Below are 27,238 nucleotides of genomic sequence, written 5' to 3'. Positions count from 1 at the left end.
TACAGGGTTTGAAGATAATGATAGTGGAAAGCTTTCCTTCGAATATTACTAACTAAGGTTGTGTAGCTTTTGAGAAATGAGTAAAAAGAATACACAAAATCATTTTGGTCTCATGAGACCAAATTGATTTTAGCATGTAAGATCCCCTTCACCAGTTATGATATTATACCAAAACCATAGCATAACTGGTTATACGTTTTAACATGCTAAAACTGAGATGAAAATTATTACTTTTACTCATTTCTCAAAAACTACAGCACCTCAGTAAGTAAAATGAAGGGAAGCTTTCTACTATCATAATCTTCAAACTGTGTAAGTTAAATGTAAATCTGTGGACATTGTGTTTTTTGTTAGGAAAAAGTACTCTTTAAGCAGCTTTATGAAATTTGGTCCTGTGTGTAAAGTTTAAATGAGTGTGGTTGACATTGACCTAAGTTTCCCCGTGCCAATTGCAATGCGAGGCAGCCCACTTAGCTACCTTCCGTGTGAGTTTCATCTGCCATTTGTCATCTTGGGGTGTTTGACCAATATTACCTACTAGCTCTGAAGATTTGCCATTAAAGGCAGTGGACACTATTAGTAATTACTCAAAATAATTATTAGCCTAAAACCTTATTTGGTAACGAGTAATGGGGAAAGGTTGATAATATAAAACATTGTGAGAAACGGCTCCCTCTGAACTGAAGTGGTGTACTTTTCGAGAAAGAAGTAATTGTACACGCGTTGATTTTGAGACCTCAGATTTAGAATTTGCGGTCTAGAAATCAAGCATCTGAAAGCACACAACTTTCATTATTTCGTTATTTTGTATGTGATTTAAAGCCATTGGACCCTTTCGGTACAGAAAAAAAAAATTCACAGATTTACAAATAACTTACAGGGTTTACAGAAGGTAGTGGTGAAATACTTCTCTTGAAATATTATTCCATGAAATGCTTTACTTTTTGAGAAAACAGTAAAACAATATAAATTCTCGATAACGAGAATTACGGATTTATTTTAAACACATGTCATGACACGGCGAAACGCGCGGATACAAGGGTGGATTTTCTCCCGACTCCGATGACCGATTAAGCCCAAATTTTCACAGGTTTGTTATTTGATATAGAAGTTGTGATACAAGAAGTGTGGGCCTTGGACAATACTGTTTACCGAAAGGGTCCAATGGCTTTAAAAAGAAAAAAGGCAGAGAGCCCCTTTTCACATGGCTTAAATTGCAGTGAGAACAAAAACAACATTCCCTTTAGTATTTGCTTTTGATCAGTTAATGTACTTTCAATCCCAGGGTAGAACTTGAGTTTCATGTACTGTTTAAAAAGATTTCACTATAACTGGTAAAATGTAACTTTTGAACATGATTTTAGGACCAAGGCTGCTTTGTTTGGGAGTAGATTTAACTTGCCAGATCCTGTGTAATTTTTGTATTTTTTAAGGTAATTTTTGTTTTGCTTTGTTTGAATGTCATTAGACAGTTAGGAATTTTTTTGAAAAAAATAGATTATATGTTATTTAGGATCTTACCATTCACCAACGTGTGATTGGCAGTGTAATAATAATAAGACATTTGTAAAGCACCTAATGCTGATTCATTTCTGGCCCTGGATACTCAAGAGGGATTTGAACCCACAATATATTTGTAACTGCAGATCTAATGGAGTCATGTCCTCAGGTGGGATTTGAACAACAGGACAAAGGTCTGGAATCAGGGCGTACTCAACAACCCCAAGAAAGGGATTTTACAAAGCACCTTTTCTATAAGCCATTGTCACTCTTAGTCTTTGCACAGGTGAAACAGAAGCGAATCATACAAGTTGCCTGCCTGTGCACAATGGAAAGTCAGCGTTGATAAAAATGTCAGCCTTCCAGTTGCAAGCAAAACAAATTGAGGAAAGTCCAAAGCTGTTCTGGGCGTTAAAAAATGCCCGCCGTAAGTTTGTCCCAAAAGCTCTGCAGATAAACCTGTCACCCAACAAGAAATGGTTAACTGCTACATTTAACCAGGTCCTGTCCTCTGCATTGGACTCAAGTGGGATTTGAACCCACGACCCTCACATCCAAATCCAGATTTTCATAGTGCTAGATTTAACCATATTAAACTACTGGTAGTTTAATAGATTCCTGTTTTCACATATTATCTGTAAAGATTTTAATTATTTGCATGCGTGTATATATAAATTTTATTATTTTCTTTTTTTTATGTTGAAGCAGTGCATGTACATGTTGTAGTTCATGTGCTTTATGTATATTTACTATATATCTAGCTTTAATTTCTGAGCAAAACCTTTTGGCCAGAATATTATTATTCAAAACAAGTGCACAATTCTCAGGAAATTGATGGAAATTGTTGCACAATTGTTATACATGTGTAACTAGGAAAGAAAGAAATACACCAAGGGCATTCTGATTACATGGCCATCTTTTTGCAGACTCAAATTGATTATTTTTTACGGAAAACCATCATTTTTCTCAAACAACATGTGCCGCACTGCATGTACTCTACCTTTTTTTAGGGTCTATGTAACGTGAAAGTATGTAATTAATATTGAACCAACTGTAGATATACCTGTCACCATCCCCCTATATTTGTAGATTTATTTTACTTACATAGGCAGTGGACACTATTGGTAATTTCTCAAAAAAATTATTAGCACAAAACCTTCCTTGGTAACAAGTAATGGGGTGCTTTTGACAGTATAAAACATTGTGAGAAACAGCTCCCTCTGAGTTTTCGAGAAAGAAGTAATTTTCCACGAGTTTTATTTTGGAACCTCAGATTTAGAATTTCAGGTCTCGAAATCAAGCATCTGAAAGCACACAACTTCGTGTGCCAAGGGTGTTTTTTTCTTTTATTATTATCTCGCAACTTCGACGACCAATTGGGCTCAAACTTTCACAGATTTTTGATTTTATGCATATGTTGAGATATACCAAGTGAGAATACTGGTCTTTGACGATTACCAATAGTGTCCACTGTCTTCAAAACAATGCTTTCGATGAAAGCTCGCAAAAATTTTTATTTGCTCATGCACAAACTTGCTTATCCAAGTTGGACATTGTTTTGGTGGATGCCAGGGCCTTATTTCATAGAGCTGCTTAAGCAGAAAATGTTGCTGTAACAGTTTTCTGCTCGGCAGAAATGACCAGGATACCAGTCAATAAATTGTACTTGTGATATGGTAGTTTGACTGGTAACCTTTTTCTAGTAATCATAATTTTGTTGTGTATGTGTACTTTTTGTGCTTATAAGCAGCTCTATGAAATTTGGCCATTGAATTTAAATGGAAATGTTTACACCAATAGATGTGTGTTAGCACTGTATACTCAGTACTTCCCGAGTCCTGTGAAAAAAATATGATAATATTTGGTTTTCACTTGATATATATCTGCTGATTCCTTACTAATTATACACTTTTACATTGCATAATGGGCAAGGTTCGTTGTACTTCACCACATTCTTTAAGCACACTTCATTTGTGAAACAAGATTTGTTGTTTTGACTTGTAAAAATACAGTTGAAAGGCCTGCTGGAAAAGCTAGTCTCTTGAAATGGTGTTGCTACGCTACATGCTTCGGAGCAAGCTTTTGGATAGCAACCTCCATATTGGTAAACTATTTATCAACCCATTGTTTGTAATCAGGTGAGGTTTGTGGAGGTACATAACACTCTTCATGAGCTGTGATGGGTCTTTGAAGAACCGCTGACAAACTCATGTTACTACAGAAAAGCTTGCCCTTAACCATGTGAAAAAGCAAGTGCCTCTATTCATAGGAAATCAATTTTAAGTGTTACCATTGATTCAGATGGACATACTACTCGCCAGTGGCTTCTCACGTGAGCATTGTGAGAGAAAGCTGCATTGTTTGACACAAGAAAATTTCACATGCTATCATTATGTAAAATATGTGCTTCTAAAACTCCATAGTACACTACATAGGACAGTATTATTTGTTATTTGACTTTGTGTTACAAGTAAAAGCTTATTCATTTTGGATTTTTCCCATACACCGATGTGTGTTAGCACTGTTTACTCAGTACTTTCCCCCCGAGTCCTGTGAAAAAAATATCACAGGGATGTTACTCGGGTGGGGTTTGAACCATGACCCTTGCAATTAAAAGCTTGTTATAAATTGTATTCTGCATTGTTTTTTTGTTTTCCCATTATATTGATGTGTAAATGTAAACAGATTTTCTGAAATAAAGTTTTACCATTGAGGAGAAAAATCTAGGCTCGTCTGTGTCAACGTGAATGTTCTTGAATTGCCTTAAAATTCTTGACAAAAGAAATTCTGATTTGCTTAAAACATTACAAGAGGTACCCCTGACCTGGAAACTTAAAATTTGTTTAAGTTTGCCTTATAAAGTACATGGGGCAAGCCTTATGGAATGTTTGATGCAACCAACATTATAATAAACAAAAAGGTTTCAAATATAAGCCTTTGGGTTTTTGACAAAATCTCGGCCCTTTCACAGCAAAACAGCCAAAATGGAATTTATTTTTTATTTTTTTAGAAAGGTTTTGCCAGAGATAAAACGGATAAATGTTCTAAAAGAAGCTGAGATGGGACATGTTGCAATCACATCTACTAATATAGCATGCCTTTGAAACTTTGAAATGGGAAAAAAACACCCTCAATTCACCCGTAAATGTTCTTTTATAAGAAAACAACTATTTCCAGTTGATTCACCAAGGAAGGGCTGATCTGTCAAGTCTTCCTTTTAAAACATGACAATTAAACACAGTGGGGAAATTTGTCTCTTAGTGTTGGGGGGCTTAAGCCTTGAGTTTTCTTAAATTTACCTTTAAAAAAAGTTACATCGGGCTAGTATTGTGGAATGTTTGATGCCACAACAACTATCCAAAAAATTTTTTGAAGGGTATGATTCTTTGACCAAGTCTGTTGTACAATATACCTTTTAAAATATGACAGTTTGTATGTTGTTTTTTTTTTTTTTTTTTGGGGGGGGGGGGGCTGGAGCACAAAGTTTCATAAAATTACATAAAAAAGGGTCAGTCTTGTCATTTCTTAAACAGATAGAACTCCTACATTAATAAGAGTCCAGACAACATCGCATTCAAGTGTTTGCTTTTGCAATAAATATGTATTTCATAAATAAAGTGACAATGTACAATTATACCAAATTGAGAGGAAAAAAGTCAGAAACTACTTTCAATATTATTCAATTCATGAAAAAATGAAATGTGCAAACCTCCTTATTACTTGTATAAATCAATCCAAAAAACTATGGTAAAAACAGGAAAAGATAGACCACTACGCTCTTCATCTGTTTGTGTTGAGCGTCTAAAACAACCCTTTTTTTCTTCTTGAAACAGTAATCTATTCCTAACCGGATACAATCTAAACACTATGCACACAGAGGAATGACTTATTATCGTCGTCTTCAAACGTTCCACTCAAGAGTCACACATTTTGAGACTTGAGCAATAAAAAAACAACAAAATGCAACCAAAAATTATCCGCACAGAAATTGTCTGAATTTCCTATGACTGCATCAGATTCAAATAAATCACTTCTGTTTCAGCAGTTTTAACAGAAAAAAAAATTGCAGCTATAACCTCTGTGACAATTCACAGAAACAAAAATATTACATCTTCTTTTTAATACAACATCTGACTTTAGATACACAATATTCTACCATCTTAATGTTTCAATATAAACCACAAAGGAAACTGACTGGGTAAATTTGTAAATGATTTTTGGGGTTGAACAAAGAATTGACTAGAGTGGGATTCGAACCAACGACCTCCGGATTAACGTGCCTTCTGACTGGCACCCCCGAACAATATATTGACAAAATAGGGACACCGCCAATATAGGGCTAGATAGCTCAGTTGGTGGAGCGCCGGCACGTTAATCCGGAGGTCGTTGGTTCGAATCCCACTCTAGTCAATTCTTTGTTCAACCCCAAAAATCTTAATGTTTCGTCTAAAACATCAGAAAAAAAATTAGGTCTTTTTTTACAATATACAAAATTCAACCTGGCTACTTCAATGGAGCCAAGCTAAAACAAGTAAATACAATTTGTGAGTACAAAATGTTCTGTCATTCAGTCTTCGTAAAATGTTTTTTCTTCTTTTTTTTAATCTTTTTTTTATACATTTTTTGTTTGGTTTTCTGCTAAATGTTGGTCACAAATTTATTATATATTGTATAAACATAGTTCTAAACTTACAGTGTGATGGAGTGAGACCAATTATTGTGAAACATTATAGCAATGTCATGACAACAGATTAGGGAAACGGCACAAAGTTATAAAGAAAAAAACAAAACAATTAGTGGTGGAAAACACAACATGATACTAAGATGTAAACCTAGACCATGGTAGAAACTTGACCCGACGGGAAGTGTCCAAAGCCTCTCATTATAATTCAGATCAAATGATTTTTTGTTAGTAACACTGGACAGCACGAAGTGCCATCATACTTTCATTCCATAGACTATGGTATAAAAGTATGATGCTACACTTTAATAAGAAACACTAGAGCAATGAAATCGATGGAAGCAGGTCGGGCAAATAGACTGGTTCCTTTTTTTTTAAGGATGTAAATTTGCATTAAATGATTGCTGTCTTTGATTCATGGCTTGACTTGAATCATTAAAATGTCATCTACATGTGAATTCCTTTTTAACTAATGATTCCGTAGGTTTGTGCTTTGTCAACGAGGTTGCTATGAAACACTCCCCGCAATAAGGCCCACCACTCCATTTCGTCACTAATGACACATACAACACCCAGCATTTACATTTCATGATTTCACGTGTCAACAAGTGGAGAACTACAGTGTACATGAAATACCCAATCTAGTAACACATCTTCATCCTACTCGTAATGTAGTCTAGTCACCAGTCCACAATGTAGGCGTCACAGACTGACAAGTTCTTAACCTTAAGAAATCTTTCCTTTTATTCACACATTCACCTTCAATCATCACCTCCACGACAATTGGTTGCACCATTTTCATGTTAGAAATGTTTGTTACTATGGAGTGGACATCATAATCAACTAATTCATTCTATATTTTATGCAAATGTGAAATTTTAAGAAGCAACCAGAAAAGGGAGAAACTGGGCCCAATTGCATAAACTTTGCTTGCAAGTTTTCTGCTAAGCAAAGGTAAGCAGGATGGTATGCCACAAATTGTAGGTGAAATTTGACAGCTGTTTTGTGCTTAGCTACTTTTTGTTGCTTTAGCAGCTCTATGCAACTGGGCCATGGAATCAGTTTTTGATTCAATACGTGTCTATTATTTTTGTTTCAGTTTTAAGTTTTGACGTTTTGGATTTGAGATTCAATAACAAGTTGTTTTTTTACCTTAAAAAAGTTAAATAAACGAGGCACTCACAGTAACACCAAACTGCAAAGTCGTATTACATCGAAACAATGATTGTAACATACTCCCCCTACTTTTATAAATCTGGTACTTTTTGTTCCAACTCATAAGAGACACTTCCGGATAAATTTCCTGGATTTGAATTCATTCATTTCTAAACCAGGCCACACATTTTGTCTTCATATCCTATGACTGTGATTTGTACTTAATGTGCAGGAACACAAACTGCATTAAAACCAACGCTCCTTGTGGGGAACGAAGAAACAAACATTCCACACAAAGATCACACTGATATCAAAGTAAATCTCATCTTACAAAAAAATTGCAATTGTTAACATGATTTGATCAGGTATAAAACGTATGCAAACTAATGTGAAGTTGATATGTACACCACAAGCTAATTGGTTGTTTTGGCATCATTTTCTCCAAAACAGATTTCATATAACAAAGCAACGTTACAAAAGATACCGCCTTCCATGCAATAGATTTTGACCACCATGAAGCCATTTTATTCATAGTTCTTCAATTAAATCTGGCATGACAACACCAAGGCTGGGAATAATGGTCGGGTCCCCCTTTTTTATGAGACTGAAGCACAATCATTGTCACAGGGCATTCAGGGTGCCAAGGGCACCGGACATGGTGCCGACAATGCCATTATCCAATCCAACTTCCATTCTGAAGCAGAGTAAGGTCTTAGTGACAAAGAAGAAAAGACCCAGTCCTATGGCCCAATGTGCAACCTTCCCAAAGCGTTTTTACAAATTGTGTTGACCTAATTCTGAAATGAAATTTCAAGATAAGCCAGAGAGCAGGTTACAAAATGAAAGGCAATATCCAGCTCATACAAGATGAGATTTGTTCAAACTCAAAACACACTTTTGAATGGAATCGGGGGACACAAAACAAACATAAAAAACAGCCCCCCCCCCTCACACCAAACAAACAATTATGTAACAAACCAAGTAGCTTTAGTAAACCATACAGGATTCTCTTACAATTAAATCTATGCATAGAAATTAAAAAACTTAATATTTGCCTTTCTTTCATGTCTCAAAATTGGTTAACATAATATGTGCATTCAAATCCATCTCTTCCACTATCGTAAAGAATTTCAAAATCCGAACTTAAATTGCGATATTTCTATCTACGCTACGTCCTCTTGACTAAACTGGGCTCAAGTAAAATCACATAACATAATATGACAATCCCTGAGATAATTGGTGTCAAGTTTACAAGACAAAATAATAATAATAACTAGTTGATACTATCTACTGCACGATCAATATTATACAGCAGTCTGTTAATATTGCTGTTCACTGGAATAACTCAATACTCAAGTTCAAACCTAAGTTTGTATCTTTGACAGGTTTTATGACGCAAGGCCTTTGAAAATGGCTTCTTCATGAAACGTTGGCTGGGATTTCATGTCAGCCACACATTTATTTATTGATTTTTCAAACAAGAAAACAAAAAAGATTCACCATTTTGTTTCCATATGTTGATAAATAGACCGTTTTCTCATTTATTGGAATTTTTGTGAAATTCGACGACAGGGGAAGGGGGACTTTGGGATTTCTGATGGACACTTTTGGTGTACATGTAGTATGACTTAGAATTGAGAAGATTGAAAGGGACACGTTGCCTTGGATCGGGCGAGTTGGTCTATGAGAAGCGTTTGGAAACGGTTGGTTATAAAATGCATACGGTTCAAAAGATGTTTTAAAATTAGAATATAATGATCCACACAAACGTGCCTCGAAATTGCATGGTTTACTTAAAAGTTGTCAATAAAATGGCTGACCGTGTTAGTTCGCTAAGTATAAGGAAAACCACGCAACCTCAAGGCATATTTGTGTGGATCATTATATTCTACATTTAAAACATCTCTCTAACCATGCCTATTTTAACAAACGGTTTCAAACGCTTTTCATAGACCAACTCGCCAGATCCAAGGCAATGCATCCCTTTAACTTCAGTTTGTGTTACTGACAAACAGAGATATCAAGAACATGTCCATTGAAACAATAACAAGTGACTCCTTCATCGCAACCAGCTTTTGCTTTTGAAAAGCAAGACAATATTATTGGTGTGCAGTTTGGTACAATGTCTTCTGGAAATGGCCTTTTAGAGATTTTGAATTTCCACGAAAATACGTGGAATAAATTTAAGCCATGTTGCCCAAATTATGGCTCTGCTTACTGAGGAATTCTGTGCTTGTGTCTTCTGGCCACCGTTCTTCACATGCAGGGTCTGCACCAAAATTGTAAGTCCTGTGTGCGCAAGGAAAGCGCTTGGGTCACAAGCGCACTAGTAACCTATGACATGCGCTTACTTAAAAAGTGAGTTGTAAAGGTTTTTTTCCTGATGCCTGAGAAACGATCCTGTTTTAGTCATCTGCTTTGCAAGATTCTTTCTAACTGCTTGAAGGGGGGAGAGTGGGGTTAGCGTTTGATTCACAAGGAGTCCTTACAACCACACACTAACATTAGGTGTTTGTACTTGCAACATCATTATCCAAAATGAATATTCAACAGAAGACTTACACTGTGACAATTAACATAAAATTTGCATAGTTCAAAGTTGACGAAGGGGATTGGGGAACACCATACTAATACTAGCATGACTGAAATGGGTGGCAAAGAATAGATGTGTTGCATCCACAGTAAGCAACTTTGTGATGTCTTTTGATCATGCACAACTTAGTGACCATCTATTTTTGTATTGCACTCTGGAATGCCAAAACCCAGACACTTCCTGCAAAAACTCAAGACTGGGACCATTTTCTCCTCAAATAGACGAGAATTTTTAACAATGACAACCGATATAATCACAACAATCTTGGTTGCGCCATTTTGGGAGTCAACGTCTGTGTGTGTTATAAAGTGCAGTGGGCATTTTAGGCTACACAGCAGTTGACGAGCTAATAAATTTGTACATGCAATTTGACCCCCAAAATGACAGTAGCCGAATGAAACCTTGATGCAAGGTGTTATTAGAATGTTAATGACATGACATCACATGGATCCATACTGGTGGTTTCAGTGTTTTCACTTTGCAGATGTGTCTGATTTTGGCTCTGGGTTTGGCATTATGAGTCCTGTAAGAGACAGTTCTTGGTGTTTCTTAAAGGCAGTGGACACTATTGGTAATTACTCAAAATAATTATCATCATAAAACCTTTCTTGATTACGAGTAATGGGGAGAGGGTGATGGTACAAAACATTGTGAGAAACAGCTCCCTCTGAAGTGACGTAGTTTTCAAGAAAGAAGTAATTTTCCACGAATTTGATTTTGAGACCTCAAGTTTAGAATTCGAGGTCTCGAATTCAAGCATCAGAAAGCACACAACTTCGTGTGCCAAGGGTGTTTTTTCTTTCAGTATTATTATCTCGCAAATTCGTCGACCAATTGAGCTTAAATTTTCACAGGTTTGTTATTTCATGCATAAGCTGAGATACACCAACTGTGAAGACTAGTCTTTGACAATTACCAATAGTGTCCACTGTCTTTAACTAAGATGGATGTGTCTGTGGCTACCGGTGGCATAAAAACAGCTACTACATTAAAAACCAACGTTGCCAAATGCCAACCAAACGTTAGTTGATGGGCATTTATTTTGAAGAGTGTCAAAATTTGATAAAAAGTGATTTTAGTTGGCTTTACTTGATACAAACTAGGTTTGTTTCTCGTTTCAATGTGATACTAGATGATTGTGTCCTTTTGAAAACCTATCAAATACTAATCAAATTAAAGCCTCAAATTAATGTGTGAAAAAAACAACAAATACAACTCGGCCCATCAAAACTTTAAATAGGCCTTCCATACGGAAATAACACACAACCTGTTTCTGAAAATACAAGCTAAATATACAAATTACCAACAAAAACCCAAAATGGCACAAAAAACATTGAATCGGGTGTTAAACACGTCCAAACTTTAGGATGACAGTCGTAATGGAGAGATGGAAAACAAAGAAAACTCCACAAACGTTTTGTAGAAAAAGGAAAAACATCACAGTTTCTCATTCGATGGGCATCTGACAAAATGCAGCATTGTTTTGTTTTTTTGTTTTTAATTTGTTTAGTAGTAACAAAAGATATTCTTGTTTAAAATGTGGGACAGGCATCAATTGAGAAAAACCTGGCCTTCTCCTCTACGCTGTTGGGAGTCCAAAGGTCAATACCTCTCAACGTCTTAACATGTTCCCATCCTCAAAACGCGTTAGCTCTGTTCTGAAGATATATCAACGCAAAATCTTCTCCGTGGCAGTTTTTTAAAACGAGTGCATACTACAGAAACATCTTGATCTGAATCACACCTGCATGTTAAACACTGTCCGCCTAAAATCAGCTTTGGATGTGCTTTATTAGTATCAGGGATTAGGGGGGGGGAGGGGGGGGGGCTTCATTGCCCAAGAGAACGATGTTTCTTCTAAGCTTTACTTGTTCATTTTCCCGAGCAATAAGCAGGAACAATTCCAACTGACTACATTGCAGATCCTGGAAACTGTCACTGGTATACGTCACAATATTGACTGGTGATCCTGTGCCCTACCATACCATGTGATGAAGTCCACGCCTTGACATGAAATAGCCAGGTTCCCAAGATGCCATGCAGTATTATTATTGTCGGATACGGGAGATCAGACCAAGGTGGCAGTTGTTTTATGATGAAGAACTTGAGTATTTAATGTAGGATGACTTGTGCCTTGATGGTGTAGATGTGTGTGTGTGTACATAACTCAACAACTTTGGCCAAATTTAAAAAGCTGCTCAACGAGATGAGCCTGTCTGATAATCCCATTCAATGATCATTGAGTGTGAATTTGATGATGGTGAAATTCCACACCCCACATTTCCAAAGAATGAGGTAGTCATCTATCTTGATAAGATGTGGCCTTATGGACTTATTACAGGTTGACTCCATCCTAACAAACTTGTGGACCTATTTGTCTTTTCTTCTCAATAATTCACAGTTAGGCGAGTTGTAGTGATATGAGCAACTCCAGATGGGTGTTTCTGCTGAGCAACAAATGGTTTGCACTCGGGGGAGGACCAACAGAGATTACTCTCCAGCAAATTTCTTCTGCGGAATATTACTTCCATCATCATGGAGACTGAGTATTAATAGACGGGGACAGTTATTTTATTGCCTTTTTTTCTTGTGATGCTGTGACTTTGTAGTTCATTTCTATCAAATCTTGAGAGGGTAAAATCCCCTTTGAAGAGAGGAGCTATCCATGCTGGCTTCTTGAAATCTATAGACATTCAACATGAATGACAATGACTAGACACTGTGACTAGTCATAGATACTCCTGGTAGGATTACTTTGGGATGTTTCCTTCCTACCCACATTTCATCCTTCTTGGGTTGTTTCTTTTGTTCACGTCTGCGATTTCTTTGTTTAGTTTCTTCACTGCTGTGTCATCGTCATTTATGTTAAGGTTGTAGACCATAGCTGGTACTCCGCAGCAGCTTAGTGGCTGCTGGGCCTCCGTCATGTTGAATTTTTGTTCTCGTCTTTCTGAAATGAAAAAAGAGGAGGGAACGTTGGTGGGTTTCTGTTAGCGTTAGTTGTTAACAGCATTTCATGGGAAAATAGAGTCAAGGGGGTGCATGGATGCTGTGATCCTATAACGAATTGACAACTTGTGTATTGCTTTCACCTATTGAGGACCCGGAATGGACTACATTTTATTTATTTTTTTTTTTTTCACAAGCTTGTATCTGCCTGCAACCATGGACCTTTTATGTCCCTCTTATGTTTATACTCAGAACTTTTTTTACACGTTTTCCAACTGTGGACCTTTCCCGAACCGTAGACCCTACTGTCTGCTTTTGTTATAGGTCCCAGCCTACTCAAAGAATATTGTGCCTTCAGAGGCACCAAGATTTGCATCCTGCAATCAGGGAAACCAACAACCAGGGAGATTTGTAGAACTACATTCAACAAACGGGGGAAAGTTTCCATAATCAGGGAAATGGTTAAAATTTGATAACAAGCACTCCAAAAGATAAGTATATTTTTAGGGAACATTCTGCAGAATTAGGGAGAGTTTGCAGCTCTGTGGCTTTCAGAGTCAGGACACTAACTCTGGAATGAACTTCCCAATCACATCCGGGACACAACATCCTTCAACACATTCAACAAACTTCTGAAAGCCCACTTGTTTCAGGAGGCCATACAATCAATGACTATTTCTTTCGTGCCTCAGCCCCTTTGAGCAAACCTATGATTTAGGCGCTATATAAACCGTTTATGATTGATTGATTGATTGTGTTCAACATACCTCTGAAGGTACATGAATGGTGAAGTTGTCATATGCTTCCATAAGATCTTCTAGTTTGTACTGCTGTAAGACAACAAAGCCTTCAAGGTTATGGCTAGCCTTCCTAGTGCAGTCTTGGCAGTGTACCTCGTACTTACGATCCTTCTCCGTCGTGAATAGAATATTAAACACCTCCACCTGAAATACAGAAAAAGGATCAAACAAGTTATAACAAAATAATCAACTGGAAGAACATCAATCTTGGTGCAAAGTCTACAAGAAATATTCCAGTATCCTATATACATTTTCAAAGATGATTTCAGAACGTTTCAAGATTGCATAGGTAGGGTCATAGATGGAAAACCACCAACAATTACTGACAAAAAAACTGACTTGGTGAGCAGCTGTTGACCGTTAACTATTTTGAGAAAGGATTCACTATGAAATAATATGGCTATGGACAATTTTTCACTCCAAAACATTATGTTATCAAGAATCAAGAATTTATGCATGAAATGTTTCTCAGATTTCTGAGGGTGTCAGTTTGCGAATGCTGTGGCCAGAGATGTGGTTGGTACCAATTGTCACTTGCTAAATGTGGATGGATTTGACATTCTGTTTTCTCAGCAAGTAGACACTGTATTCAGCTGATACTTTCACATTTGAATTTTATTGTATCTTTCTTCACATTTTCCCCCATAAATCAGCATTAAATTGACAAAAACCAATCTACAACCCTACCTTTATCTCATCTTCCAGTTGACGCAGTATTGCGCCGTTTCATTCTTGGCTCACCTGTGCACCATTACACGATTTCAAAGATCACAATCCTACATGATTCTAAAGATCAAGACTCTACAAGATGCGTTCCTTACTGATTATAAACTCACCTCACAGTTGACGCAGTAATGCGCCGTTTCATTCTTGGCTCTGCCGTGCCAGTGCACCTCCACCCCGATCTCATGAAGGAAATCTAACGTCATCTGAGTCTGCTTCAGCGTCCTCAGTAAGCAGTATCTAGACAAAATAACGATGAGTGGGACACATAAGTAATTACGGGATTTGAGGCATTGCATGGTGAGGTACAAATACATATTTGGTTTGCGGTCACACCATGCGTGTATCTACTTGCCAGGTATATTATGTTCTCTTAGAACTTGTTTTACTTTATATTCTACTACCGCGGAGTAGACTTTTTGGAATTTGGGAGACATCAGTGATTGTTTTAAATGTTGCTCAACATCCCCTCCCCTTGAGACCCTTTCTGAATTAGTTCAGTTTATTACCTCTATGGCACAAACATCTAAGTACAATGTGGTGCAAAAGTAACCCTGCTGCAGGCCCACTAAATGGGGACCTTTAATCACACTAAATACATGAATATTACAGGGAAATAAATACAGACTAATAGCCCTGGAACTTCACTTTGAGAGGACAAGGCCATTTTCAATTTAATTTTCATTTTCTTAAAGACTATGGGAAACTTCTGAAAGGGCACCAAGGCCAAGACCAGGGGCAACAAAACCTCTGTGCCCTCCCATGTAATCCCAGGCCTGGACTCATGTTTTTATTAGCAGCGGGCATTTGGGGATCAGGTTGGTTCAGCGGTTTCTTTACCTGGCTTTCACCTATGTGGATTCTAGTTGGAATCTCATTTCAGACCAAAGCCTTTCTTGTGGATTAGGTTTTCAGTCCCTACCTGATTGCATTGGTTTCCCCCCACTTCTGAAATATAAAATTTCTCTTAATTTCCTATTTATCCTATTTCTCTGTTGTTGGATGTGAAATGAAATAAATACATTACTAAATAACCAAGTGACTAGACTTACTTGATCATCTCAAAGAGTCTAGGCTCTGTGATCTTGATATGTCTGGCCATGTTCCATGAGAGATGGACCATGGGAACGATGGACTTATATCCCTGCAGCTTGTTCCACTCGTAGCGCTCCACTGATAACTTGTACTGATTGTTGATCAGTGGCCCTACATTCCACGCTATGTTATTGCACCATCCCTGAACAAAAAAAACAAAAAAAACATTACACATCCATTTAGATTTATAGGTTTTAGCCTCTGTGGGCGTTGCTGGGTAGGCTTGCCCAGGACTCTAAGCAAAATACACTGTGCTGAGTGCCCAGCATGGATTTCCCATAAGTTAATTAAAAATATTGTCCACTGTGCATTGATCTGAAACACAGCTAAATGTATCAAACGACACAGAGAAAGAGCAGTCGAAAGGCCATTCAACTTATTGCATGTCCCCCTAACAAGAACAGTTTGAAAACCTGGCATTATTGCTGAAGCTTGCACTTTAGCGATGACAGCCCTATAATTAAACATGCTCGAAAAATATGGATTTATAGCCCACATCTAAAATTGGTCTAGCTACAAACCTGGAAGGGAGTATCTCAATAGTCAGAATGGTAGCAAAGTTTCTAATCGGTTTTGGTTTAGGATTCAAACTGGCATGCTTGAAATGCAGGTCCGTCTTGTCACTCAACAATTTGCTTAAAGCTATATTGAAAGTTTTTTCAAGAAACTATTTATCTCAATATTCTGGATCAGAAGTGGGTTACCAGTGAGTTTTGCTTCAACGCTGAAGTGTTACACCTCGGCTCAAGAATACCACTACTCATTAAACACAAATCATCATATCCAGACACACTGTCAAGGAAATTCCTTTTCATCAAAGTGATTTTAATGAAGTAGGATTTGAAACTTTGCATGGTGGAAGCATAACTAAGAGATGTTTGCGGTAACACCATGTGAATATCTCTTTTGAGAAGTGTTGGTTCTAAAAAAAAACTGGTGGATGATGACTCCTAAAGAGTCAGTTACTCCTTAAGAACCTTTAGCGAACCGTCATCCACCAGTTCGATTCAGAACCAACACGATTCAAAAGAGATATTCACATGGTGTTATCGCAAACCTCTCTTAACAATTTCATGTAAACTCCTTCATGTATGGATTGCTCTTTGAGCAGAAATGTCCGCTTATGAAATGAGCGATTCTGCAATATTTTTAAAGGCACTGGACACTATTGTTACTAACTCAAAATAATGGTTAGCTTTAAAACTTACTTGGTAACAAGCATAGTAGAAAACATTCTGAGAAACGGCTTCCTCTGAAGTAACATAGTTTTTGAGAAAGAAGTAATTTCTCATTCAAATAATAAAAGACTTCATCTGAAGCCTTTTATTATGCATCTGAATGCACCAAGAGTAATGCAACAAGGGTGTTTTTTCTTTCATTATTCTCTCGCAAAGTTTATGACCAATTGAGTTTAAATTTTCACAGGACACTTTTGGTAATTGTCAAAGACCAGTCTTCTCACTTGTGTTGTATCTCAACATAAGCATAAAACAACAAACCTGTGAAAATTTGAACTCAATTGGTCTTTAATGTTGCGAGATAATAATGGAAAAAAAACCTTGTCACACAAAGTTGTGTGCTTTCGGATGCTTGATTTCGAGACCTCAACATCTAATTCTGAGGTCTCGCAATCAAATTCAAATATTTTAGTGGAAAATTACTTTTTTCTCAAAAACTACTTAAATTCAGAGGGAGCCGTTTCTCACCATGTTTTATTGTATCAACAGCTCTCCAATGATCAATAAATAACAAATTGAAAGTTGTTATGCTAACAGTGATTTACCAATAGTGTCCAGGGGTCGATTTCACAAAGAGTTAGGACTCGTCTTATTTTGAGTTAGGACGAGTAACTCGTCTTAACTTAGGATTAATCTTAAGGTCCGCATGCTACAGTGCAGGGTTGGGACTCGTCCTAAGTCCTAAGATTAGTCTTAAGTTAGGAAGAGTTTTGTGAAATCGACGGCAGTGCATTTAAAAGGATTGTTGACATTGACTTGAGCCATATTCTGATGTACTTACCACAGCCTGTACCCAATGCACAGCCCCAGCATTAACCCATACTAAGTCTCCTGGTCTCTGGATGAATCTATACACAGGAACATTCTCTTCATATAAATCCTCCAACACTGGCCACCATGACCCTTTCAAGAAGTTGATGTTATATCTGTTGAAAAAATACACAAAAACTTGATAATTTGACATATTTTCCAATAAATTCCTCTTTCTGTTTCAATTCAATACTTGTATTTTACAGACATTCAACTTTAAAATAAATAAATAAAAAGGAAAAGGCTAGCATACATCTTTGATCAATGTTTTACAATTTTTTATGTTTCTTTTTCTTAGATCAGTATAAACCACAGGGGAAACTGACTGGGCAAATTTGATAAATGATTTTTTGAGTTAAACAAAGAATTGACTAGAGTTGGATTCGAACCAACGACCTCCTGATTGTCGGCATTCAGTTTTTTTCGTTTTTGTATTTTAAAAGAAAGGGGAAAACCTGTTAGCAGCAAAGTTGCATACGACACATTGTTATTCACAAATTTTCAACATTTTAATGAGATTGCTCTTGTCCTTAATAGGATTTGGGATTCAGGAATGAGATTTGAAGAATGTGTAGATTCCTGAAAATGGATTGAAGGGCCTAGGTTCCCCCTCCAACTGGAACTTCACATATTCAGCGAGTAAAAGACTCGGTGCATCACCAGAAAAACATCAATACAGATTTATAACCCCAACGTGGGCTTTATTTCTCCCCTTCGTGACTGATTCACGCCTTTCATTTATATTTGGAGTCTGAAGGAAGTTTGAAGAACAGGAAAAAGCGGTACAATTGTCAAGTGTGTTTCAGGATACTTGCTAAACTCGTGCCCTTAAAAAACATCAAATCATTTTAAAATCAGTCCCAGAGTGTCTTGTGTTCTGGATCAGAAGTGGGTTACCAGAGAGTTTTGCTTCAACGCTGAAGTGTATCACCTCGGCTCAAGAATACCACTACTCATTAAACACAAATCATCATATCCAGACACACTGCCCACGGCCAAAAAACTTGCTAAAGCATTGACAATACTTGCTCAGCAAAACTAGGTTACCATTCACACTACCATACAGTTACCATTGCTGCGACTGGTACCCTTCTCATTTCTTTACTTAGCATGTAAATTTGCTAAGCAGATTTGTCTGCATAACAGCTTTGTTTTGATTGAAGTATTACATAAGACCATCTAAATTCCATCACTACATCCAAGTTCAAGCTGGGGGGGGAGGATAGTGCAATATCTGATAAGTGGTCCCATTTTCATAGAGCTGCTTAAGCAGAAAATACTGTTTAAACAATTTCTGCTTAGCAAAAAAATAAGCAGGATACCAGTCACATATAGTTTATATGAGAGAGTTTTTTGGCTGGTGACCTTATTCTGGTAAGCTTAAGTTTTATTGTGCTTAAGCAGCTCTATTAACTTTGGCCCTGAACATGCAACATGTACTCACCTCTCAGTTAGACTGCAGATGGCGCCCCAGTACGCATTGGGCACCGCAAACCACTCACAGTCTCCCGGTCCGATGTTCACATTGACTGAACACATGTTGTTGTTCTCTTGATGCCCTGCAATCAAAAATCAACAATAACTCAGATGAAGAGAGAAAAACAAAAAAGATTTTCAGATAATTGGAAGTATGACTGACAAGTTAACCACTGAATCATTTGTTTTAAAGGTCACCACAAATGCATGTAATTTGTTCAGAGGAAAAACATTGTAACTAAATTCCTTGATCTGTATGTTATCACTATTAATTTACTGGCAGGCAATGAGTTTTGTGTCTACTAATAGGAAGAAATTTACATTAAAACGAGCGCAGGCTTTGAACCTCCCTCTTGAAGGAGCACGGCACATTCCCTCTGGAAAGGAGCAACGCTATCAAGAAAATGTGAATTTGTATTGGGAGTTTGCACAGGGCACCGTGGCAACCGCTGTGTGCCAAAGGTTGTGTCGAGGCCTAAAGGGTACCTCAAAGTAACTCAAGGATGAACCATGGAAAACCTTCAGAAAAACATGCAGGTAGCCTCCATAACTAGAGGTTGTACCCTGGACAATCCCGGAGAACCCAGCCAAACCTTTTAAAATCTCACAGCTAACCCATCTGTAACTCAAAGTTGAACCGTGGATAACCCCTGGAAAACCTTTAAGCGCAGCATACCTTGTTTAATTTTGCATTCCTCACTTAGCATTGATTGCCCATGAAGTTACCCATAAGCCTGTTTGAGGTATGGCGGACGTGATAGGAGTGTACTGTTTGGTTTTGGTGTATACACACAAATTTACCCAAACCTTATAGTGTTGTAGCATTGTGTCCGCCATATCTCAAAAAGGCTTATGAGGACAAGATGCAGTTACGCTATTTTTGTGTCCACGTTTCACACCCAATACGACATTGCGTTTAGCAACTCACTGCAATTGTCAGTGATAGGCAGGTTTGAAGTTCTGGATCAGAAGTGGGTTACCAGTGAGTTTTGCTTCAACGCTGAAGTGTTACACCTCGGCTCAAGAATACCACTACTCATTAAACACAAATCATCATATCCAGAAAATAAATAAAGCAAAGATGGGGGGGGGGGGTTACTGTATTTAATTCATTCGGTTTTGGACTCGCAAGACCAAAACTAATTGTCAACTCATTTGTCAAAGCATTCCAATCAACACATTTCAAGAAAAGTTTTCTCCCAATAATAATCTTTAAACCATGTCAGTTATGCGTGAATCTGTGAACACTAAGTCTTTAAACCACATCATAGTTGGGACTTGCTATTGTTGTTCTTTTCTGAAGAATTCCGTCGTTGAAGAAAAAAAGAAGCATTGTGTAGACCTTCATTCCATTGTGTTTAAGTCCCCAAACCAGTGTGTATGCGCCTAACCATCTATATCTTACCCATGTTGCGCACACTCAATTATCAACTAGAAACACAAAGTAATGTTCACACTTGCTTACCAGGCGTTCTGCTTCCCGGTACCTTCATATAGAGCTGGACTGTATTCATTCCCAGTATGGAGTGACCCACATGACTCAGGATGTTACCTGGTGAAACGATGCGTGTGAATGATGGCAGCTTCGTCAACTCATGTAACTGCTTCTTCCATCTACAGGCAAACCATACATTCAATAAGATTAAAAGCATTGACGATGATGCTCACTTACATGAAATAGGGACCTTGTCAAAATTAGTCTAGGACAACCAGCGGATAAGTACCATATGGGACAATCTCTACATCTCTACATTACTAATCTTAATTATATACAACAGCCTTCAAGCCGTTTAGATCACTCAAAAACCACTAGTTTGTTCGCACTACATTTAAACAGCCAGTGGAAAGAAGTGAGATGAATCTTCTCAAATCCTAACCTGTGTACACGTAGGTTTTTTTCTCATTTAATTTCTGGTCATCTGATCAGGCAAAAATAATTTTGGTCCAGTGAACGTTCTGAGCTACAAGCCCTTCCCTGTGGTCTTGCAGACATCTCCTCCCAACTTCGATCCCAGGAGAGTGTCCAACATCTCTCAGAGCATTTTTGAAATGTGGACTCCCTTTTTTTATAAAGTACAGTGTCTTAAGCTAGACATCATTGATGTACATATACTGACAATCAAAATTAAATTTGAGTTCAACAAAAAAGGGTATATGGAAAAAGTACTCACTTCCGCTCATCGGACAGATCAACATTGGTTCCAAATTTGAGCATTTTAAATTCTCGACCGCCTCCTTCCCGTAGAGTTGTAGTCGCCGGCGCTCCGTTTGTCTTCTTTTTCCTGTTAAAACCACAAAACCCAAGTTGTTAGGTAGTTCATGTAAGTAGATGAGTGATGTAACACACACTGTCAAAATTGTCTTGATTTTTGATGAAAGACACATTTACGCATGTTTTTCTACCAGAGTGATCACAGAAATTCCCTGTTCTATTAGCGATGATTCTTTACGGCAAGTTTGGTATTTCGGGATAAGGACGCCTGAGGAGTGTTTGGCACTTTGGTAGACTTGTGAACAAGTCGTTGTAGCCTATACACTTAGTAGCTCCCCCCCCCCCCACCCTCTGGCCACGACAAAAGACTGATCTCTCACAAGACCTCTTTAGCCCTCTTTACAAATTCTTCCTGTGTAATGCCTTTGCAGTATTTTTACCCAAAGCTTTACCACAGAAAAAAATTGTTTCACCTGGAGTTACCAATTGCTTAGTTTTGAATTTCTCCCTAACTTCAGTCTGTCAGTAATCATTTAAAAAAATATCTTCACATTGTAAAAACCTTACCCCAAAGTTTTCCCACGGTAAAACGAGGTAACATAACGATCCACTCTGTGCAACCGCTCATTGTTCTATAGAACCCTCTCCAACTTTCTTTCTAAAATGCAAAACTTATCCCCATCACAAACCCGAAGTAATTCTTACCTTTTCGCTGAGAATGGGTCATCTGAATTAAGTCTGGAGTTCTTCTCGGCTTCCTCCTGTGCACAGAAAAATTCAAACAAATGCACTATTTATGCAAATTCTTTTAGTTACCTTTCAACTATTTTGAAAAAATACAAGTTTTATCTGGATCAGAAGTGGGTTACCAGTGAGTTTTGCTTCAACGCTGAAGTGTCAAACCTCGGCTCAAGAATACCACTACTCATTAAACACAAATCATCACATCCAGAAAACATCCTGAAAGTAAACATAACCTATCCCATGCCTTATGCAAAGTATGATATTTGAGACTCTACAAAATAAAAAAAGCCAAAATAGCTTGTCTTATGAACAACCTGTGACTGGTACAGCCAAAAATTGGCTGGCTGTAGCAAGAAAACTGTACTTTCTTGCGAATAAAAATTTCAGCTTTTTTTCTGACATAATTGACCAATATCTTAAATTATAAACCAATTTGAACAAGGTGGATCACTCAGAAGTGTTTTTTATTTAATTTAATGACATCTTACCCTAAGGCTTTCCTGGAACGATGAGGCTTGATACTGAGCGTATCTTGTAATGGTAGAGAAGGATCTACTACTCTCACATTTCCAAACCTTCTTCAGACCGGCCTGATCCCAGTTCTCATCTGGTGGTTGTTGTCTCTGTCAAGGCAAATCGGAAAATGTTAGAAAAAGCAACTACGATTTGATCAATACATGACACACATAGACCTTTCTATTGCAACGTCACAGCCCCTAGTGTTGGCCAACCAAGGTTGGAAAGCCATCAAAGCAAAGTATAAACAGACAGCTACAGTTTGTAACAATGTCACACAAATATTCATATATAGGGTTGGATTTGTAGGAAACAAAGCACCCAGTCATGGGAGGTATCTTATTTAACTGAAAGTTTGCAGGAAATATTGAATTTGGGCACAACATCTGTAGCTAACATTTGGCCATCCAAGCCAACCGGTGCAGATTCTTTATCAACAAAAGATAGGTCCAATTCAGACACACCCTTGGTTGAAACATCAAAAACAGACACTTTGTAAAATGAAATCAATGCACTCGGCAGTCCCAAGCGGTCTATTTACATAAAAATGTTCTGGATCAGAAGTGGGTTACCAGTGAGTTTTGCTTCAACGCTAAAGTGTTACACCTCGGCTCAAGAATACCACTACTCATTAAACACAAATCATCATATCCAGAGATGCTGCATATGTTATTAACCCCACTAATGCTATACAACGTTGCAGCATAATAATAACAAAAATAGCAGTTTTAAAAACAATTTCTTCCCTTGAATTTATCTTCATAAATTTTAAGGAAAAATTAAAAGCAAAGCCAAGTCTTAATGCTTTAAAGGCAGTGGACACTATTGGTAAACGGCTCCCTCTGAAATGACGTAGTTTTCGAGAGAAAACAATTTTTTGTTTCCATGTATTTGATTTCATGACCTTGGACTTAGCATTTGAGGTCTGGAAATAAAGCATCTGAAAGTACACAACTTTGTGTCAAATTTTCACAGGTTTGTTATGTTATGCATATGTTGAGATACACCAAGTGAGAAGACTGGTATTTGACAATTACCAAAGGTGTCTAGTGTCTTTAAGAATCCTGGTACATAACTCAAGGGAGCGAGGGTAAGAGTACCAGGCCTAGAACAATACGGAGGCCATGGCCTCTGTTGCCCGCCTTGGTGCCCCTTCAAAATTTTCCCATAGGTCTAAAGATTTCCCAATGGAAGTGCCCTTTTCAAAATGAAATTGGGCCTCTCAAAGATGAAAGTCCAGGCCTGGAGTAAAGCATAATCAAAATAAAAATCTGTGTTTTTTTTTCTATTATACCTGTGTTCTGACTTCCACCGGATGATCACCGTGCGTTTCTACAAGCGTCTTCGTTGAGAAGAGGCCCAGATCCAACTTGAGGGCAGCAGCCAGGCCACGGATTACCGTGATTGGCTGATTGTGAGATTTGCAGTATTCTGCTAGGGCTGGCGAATAAGCATCATCTTTCGTCTCCACCTGTCAACATAAACACCACACAGGGCTCGATAAAAACACACAATATATTGCCGAACAAAATATAAAATAGTAACCACAATGAATATTTCATCTGCTACATTGTTATTACGACTAGTGTGCCCTAGTAACTATCAGGAGACAGTAGTAGGCACCAGCCACAACAATGAATATTTCAGCTGCTACACTGTTATTACGACTAGTGTGCCCTAGTCACTATCAGGCGACTGTAGTAGGCACCAGCCACAACAATGAATAGTTCAGCTGCTACACTGTTATTACGACTAGTGTGCCCTAGTCACTATCAGGCGACTGTAGTAGGCACCAGCCACAACAATGAATATTTCAGCTGCTACACTGTTATTACGACTAGTGTGCCCTAGTCACTATCAGGCGACTGTAGTAGGCACCAGCCACAACAATGAATATTTCATCTGCTACACTGTTATTACGACTAGTGTGCCCTAGTCACTATCAGGAGACTGTAGTAGGCACCAGCCACAACAATGAATATTTCATCTGCTACACTGTTATTACGACTAGTGTGCCCTAGTCACTATCAGGAGACTGTAGTAGGCACCAGCCACAACAATGAATATTTCAGCTGCTATACTGTTATTACGACTAGTGTGCCCTAGTCACTATCAGGAGACTGTAGTAGGCACCAGCCACAACAATGAATATTTCAGCTGCTACACTGTTATTACGACTAGTGTGCCCTAGTCACTATCAGGAGACTGTAGTAGGCACCAGCCACAACAATGAATATTTCAGCTGCTACACCATTTGTACACTGTTATTACCAAGCTCAATAACTTTTAGCTAAGTCTGTAAAGGCAGTGGACACTATTGGTAATCACTCAAAATAATTATTAGCATAAAACCTTACTTGGTAACAAGTAATGGGGAGAGGTTGATAGTAAATAACATTGTGAGAAACAGCTCCCTCTATAGTGACATAGTTTTCGAGAAAGAAGTAATTTCCACAAATTTGATTTTGAGACCTCAAGTTTAGAATTTGAGGTCTTGAAATCAAGCATCTGAAAGCACACAACGTTGTGGGACAAGGTGTTTTTTTCTTCTTACATTATTATCTCGCAACTTCGACGACCAGGTTTGTTATTGTATGCATATGTTAAGATACACCAAGTGAGAAGACTGGTCTTTGAAAATTACCAATAGTGTCCAGGGCCTTTAAGGGCAGAAATCTGCTGTAAGCAAGGCAATGGAATTACGCCCAGATTGGTTTACTTTTACTTTCAGACAATATTTGTAAACCCTATCAATGTTGTCCTCAACAAGACCAGCAAAATCAGTTGGATAGCGTACACTTTAGACAGCCATTGTTTTACTTGAAATGAATTGCTGCACTCGGCAGTCCCAATATTTATCAAAATGTTCTGGATCAGAAGTGGGTTACCAGTGAGTTTTGCTTCAACGCTGAAGTGTTACACCTCGGCTCAAGAATACCACTACTCATTAAACACAAATCATCATATCCAGAGTTGCTGCTTATGTCCATTACTCCACTTATGCTTACAACTTGGGAGTCATAATGTCATTAACAAATACATGACCTACTTTTTATTCCCAGAGCTCTCAAGCACGACAAACAACCTAAGAAATGACATGCTATCGAGGACAAGGGCTTTTAACACCTTTTAGCAAGAATTCGTCTTATTTTCTGAAAGGAAAAAATATCATGCCTAGCACTGCTCCCTGCAGCTGTAAAACAAACAACAATCTAAAAAAAGAAGACTAAATTTAGCTCCATAATTCAAAAACCCTGACCTGAATAAATGTAGGTCTCCTGATGGCTCAAATATTTTGAGTCAAGTGTAGCAACTTGCTACTGTATGTTTACTCATATTTAACCTGACCGCTTTGCTACTGTATGTTTACTCATATTTAACCTGACCGCTTTGCTACTGTATGTTTACTCATATTTAACCTGACCGCTTTGCTACTGTATGTTTACTCATATTTAACCCGACCGCTTTGCTACTGTATGTTTACTCATATTTAACCCGACCGCTTTGCTACTGTATGTTTACTCATATTTAACCTGACCGCTTTGCTACTGTATGTTTACTCATATTTAACCTGACCACTTTGCTACTGTATGTTTACTCATATTTAACCTGACCACTTTGCTACTGTATGTTTACTCATATTTAACCTGACCGCTTGAGCTCTTTTATGGACACCACTATTTCTGATGGTGGACTGATTTTAAACATATTTATACTTTTACTTGGATTTTATGACATTAGTTTGCGGTACCACCATGGGTATAAATCTACTTTACTGTGTTTGTCTTAAAAACTTATTCATTTATAAGCCTAAACCTGAACCTAGATTTTGGAATTCGGGGAGACTACTTTAGTGACATAGTTCAAAAAAGAACTGTCTGGCATGTTAAGTACTACCTAGCTGGAAGGAAATAGGCCAGAACTACTATTTTCACTACGTGAATCAAGGAGACTTCTCGTTATTAACTTAACTGCAGCAGAGTAAGTTTTAAATTATTACTCTCGTAACTTTCAGGTTTTCAAATGCCAATTCAAAATAAACTTTTGACGGCTTTGTTCCTTTTGAATTTCTACTCACATAAACACTAGGCGTTGCTGGGTTGAGCTGGTCTTTTGGAAGGGGTGGGTACGGGGGCTCTGGGGGAGCTGGTGGGGGCATCTTCTCCAGTAGGATGCTGTTGTTCCTCAGGCCATTCTTGCCCAGCTTCCGGCACGCCTCTAGGACCTTCGCTGAGCTGGAGTAGATTGAGAGGCCAGATGGAGAGAGGCAGGGGGAAGTTGAATGGCCACCTGGACCCGCCGCGTTAGATGTGTTTATTGAGAGGTGCTGTAACAAGAATCAATAAATTTAAAATAAATCTGTACTAGGAAGTAGTTGCATCCTTTCATTAAAGGAACACGTTGCCTTGGATCGGTCGAGTTGGTCTTTGAAAAGCGGTTGTAACCGTTTGCTATAAAATGCATATGATCAGAAATATATTTTAAAAGTAGAATATAATGATCCACACAAGTATCACTAGAAATTGCGTGGTTTTCCTTTTACCTCGTCGACTAACACGGTCGGCCATTTATAGGAGTCAAATTTTTGACTCCCATAAATGGCCGAGGGTGTTAGTTCGCAAAGTAAAATGAAAACCACGCAATTTTGAGGCAAATGTGTGTGGATCATTGTATTCTACTTTTAAAACATCTTTCTAACCATATGTATTTTATAACAAACGGTTACGAGCGCTTTTCAAATACCAA

General features: G+C 37.9%; 1 protein-coding gene across 5 annotated transcripts in view; it reads right to left on the bottom strand.

The window, feature by feature from the left end:
- Positions 1 to 10,795: 10,795 nt before the first annotated feature.
- LOC117298339 (histone demethylase UTY-like) overlaps positions 10,796 to 27,238 on the bottom strand; it is a 40,917-nt gene continuing 24,474 nt past the window's right edge. For all 5 annotated transcript variants that reach the window (XM_033781543.1, XM_033781538.1, XM_033781539.1 and 2 more), the window contains exons 12-23: positions 26,571 to 26,819; positions 23,787 to 23,963; positions 22,465 to 22,599; positions 21,938 to 21,993; positions 21,192 to 21,302; positions 20,486 to 20,634; positions 18,989 to 19,103; positions 17,516 to 17,660; positions 15,454 to 15,638; positions 14,515 to 14,641; positions 13,646 to 13,822; positions 10,796 to 12,879 (exon numbers count right to left, since the gene is read on the bottom strand). In XM_033781543.1, the coding sequence (XP_033637434.1) occupies positions 12,853 to 12,879; positions 13,646 to 13,822; positions 14,515 to 14,641; positions 15,454 to 15,638; positions 17,516 to 17,660; positions 18,989 to 19,103; positions 20,486 to 20,634; positions 21,192 to 21,302; positions 21,938 to 21,993; positions 22,465 to 22,599; positions 23,787 to 23,963; positions 26,571 to 26,819 (1,653 nt within the window). In that variant the 3' untranslated portion in view covers positions 10,796 to 12,852. The remainder of the gene's footprint in view (positions 12,880 to 13,645; positions 13,823 to 14,514; positions 14,642 to 15,453; positions 15,639 to 17,515; positions 17,661 to 18,988; positions 19,104 to 20,485; positions 20,635 to 21,191; positions 21,303 to 21,937; positions 21,994 to 22,464; positions 22,600 to 23,786; positions 23,964 to 26,570; positions 26,820 to 27,238) is intronic.

The sequence above is a fragment of the Asterias rubens genome, chromosome 13 (genome assembly GCF_902459465.1).
Source record: "Asterias rubens chromosome 13, eAstRub1.3, whole genome shotgun sequence".
Taxonomy (NCBI): domain Eukaryota; kingdom Metazoa; phylum Echinodermata; class Asteroidea; order Forcipulatida; family Asteriidae; genus Asterias; species Asterias rubens.
The sequence above is the reverse complement of the archived record's forward strand: the minus strand, read 5'-3'. Positions and strand labels throughout refer to the sequence as shown.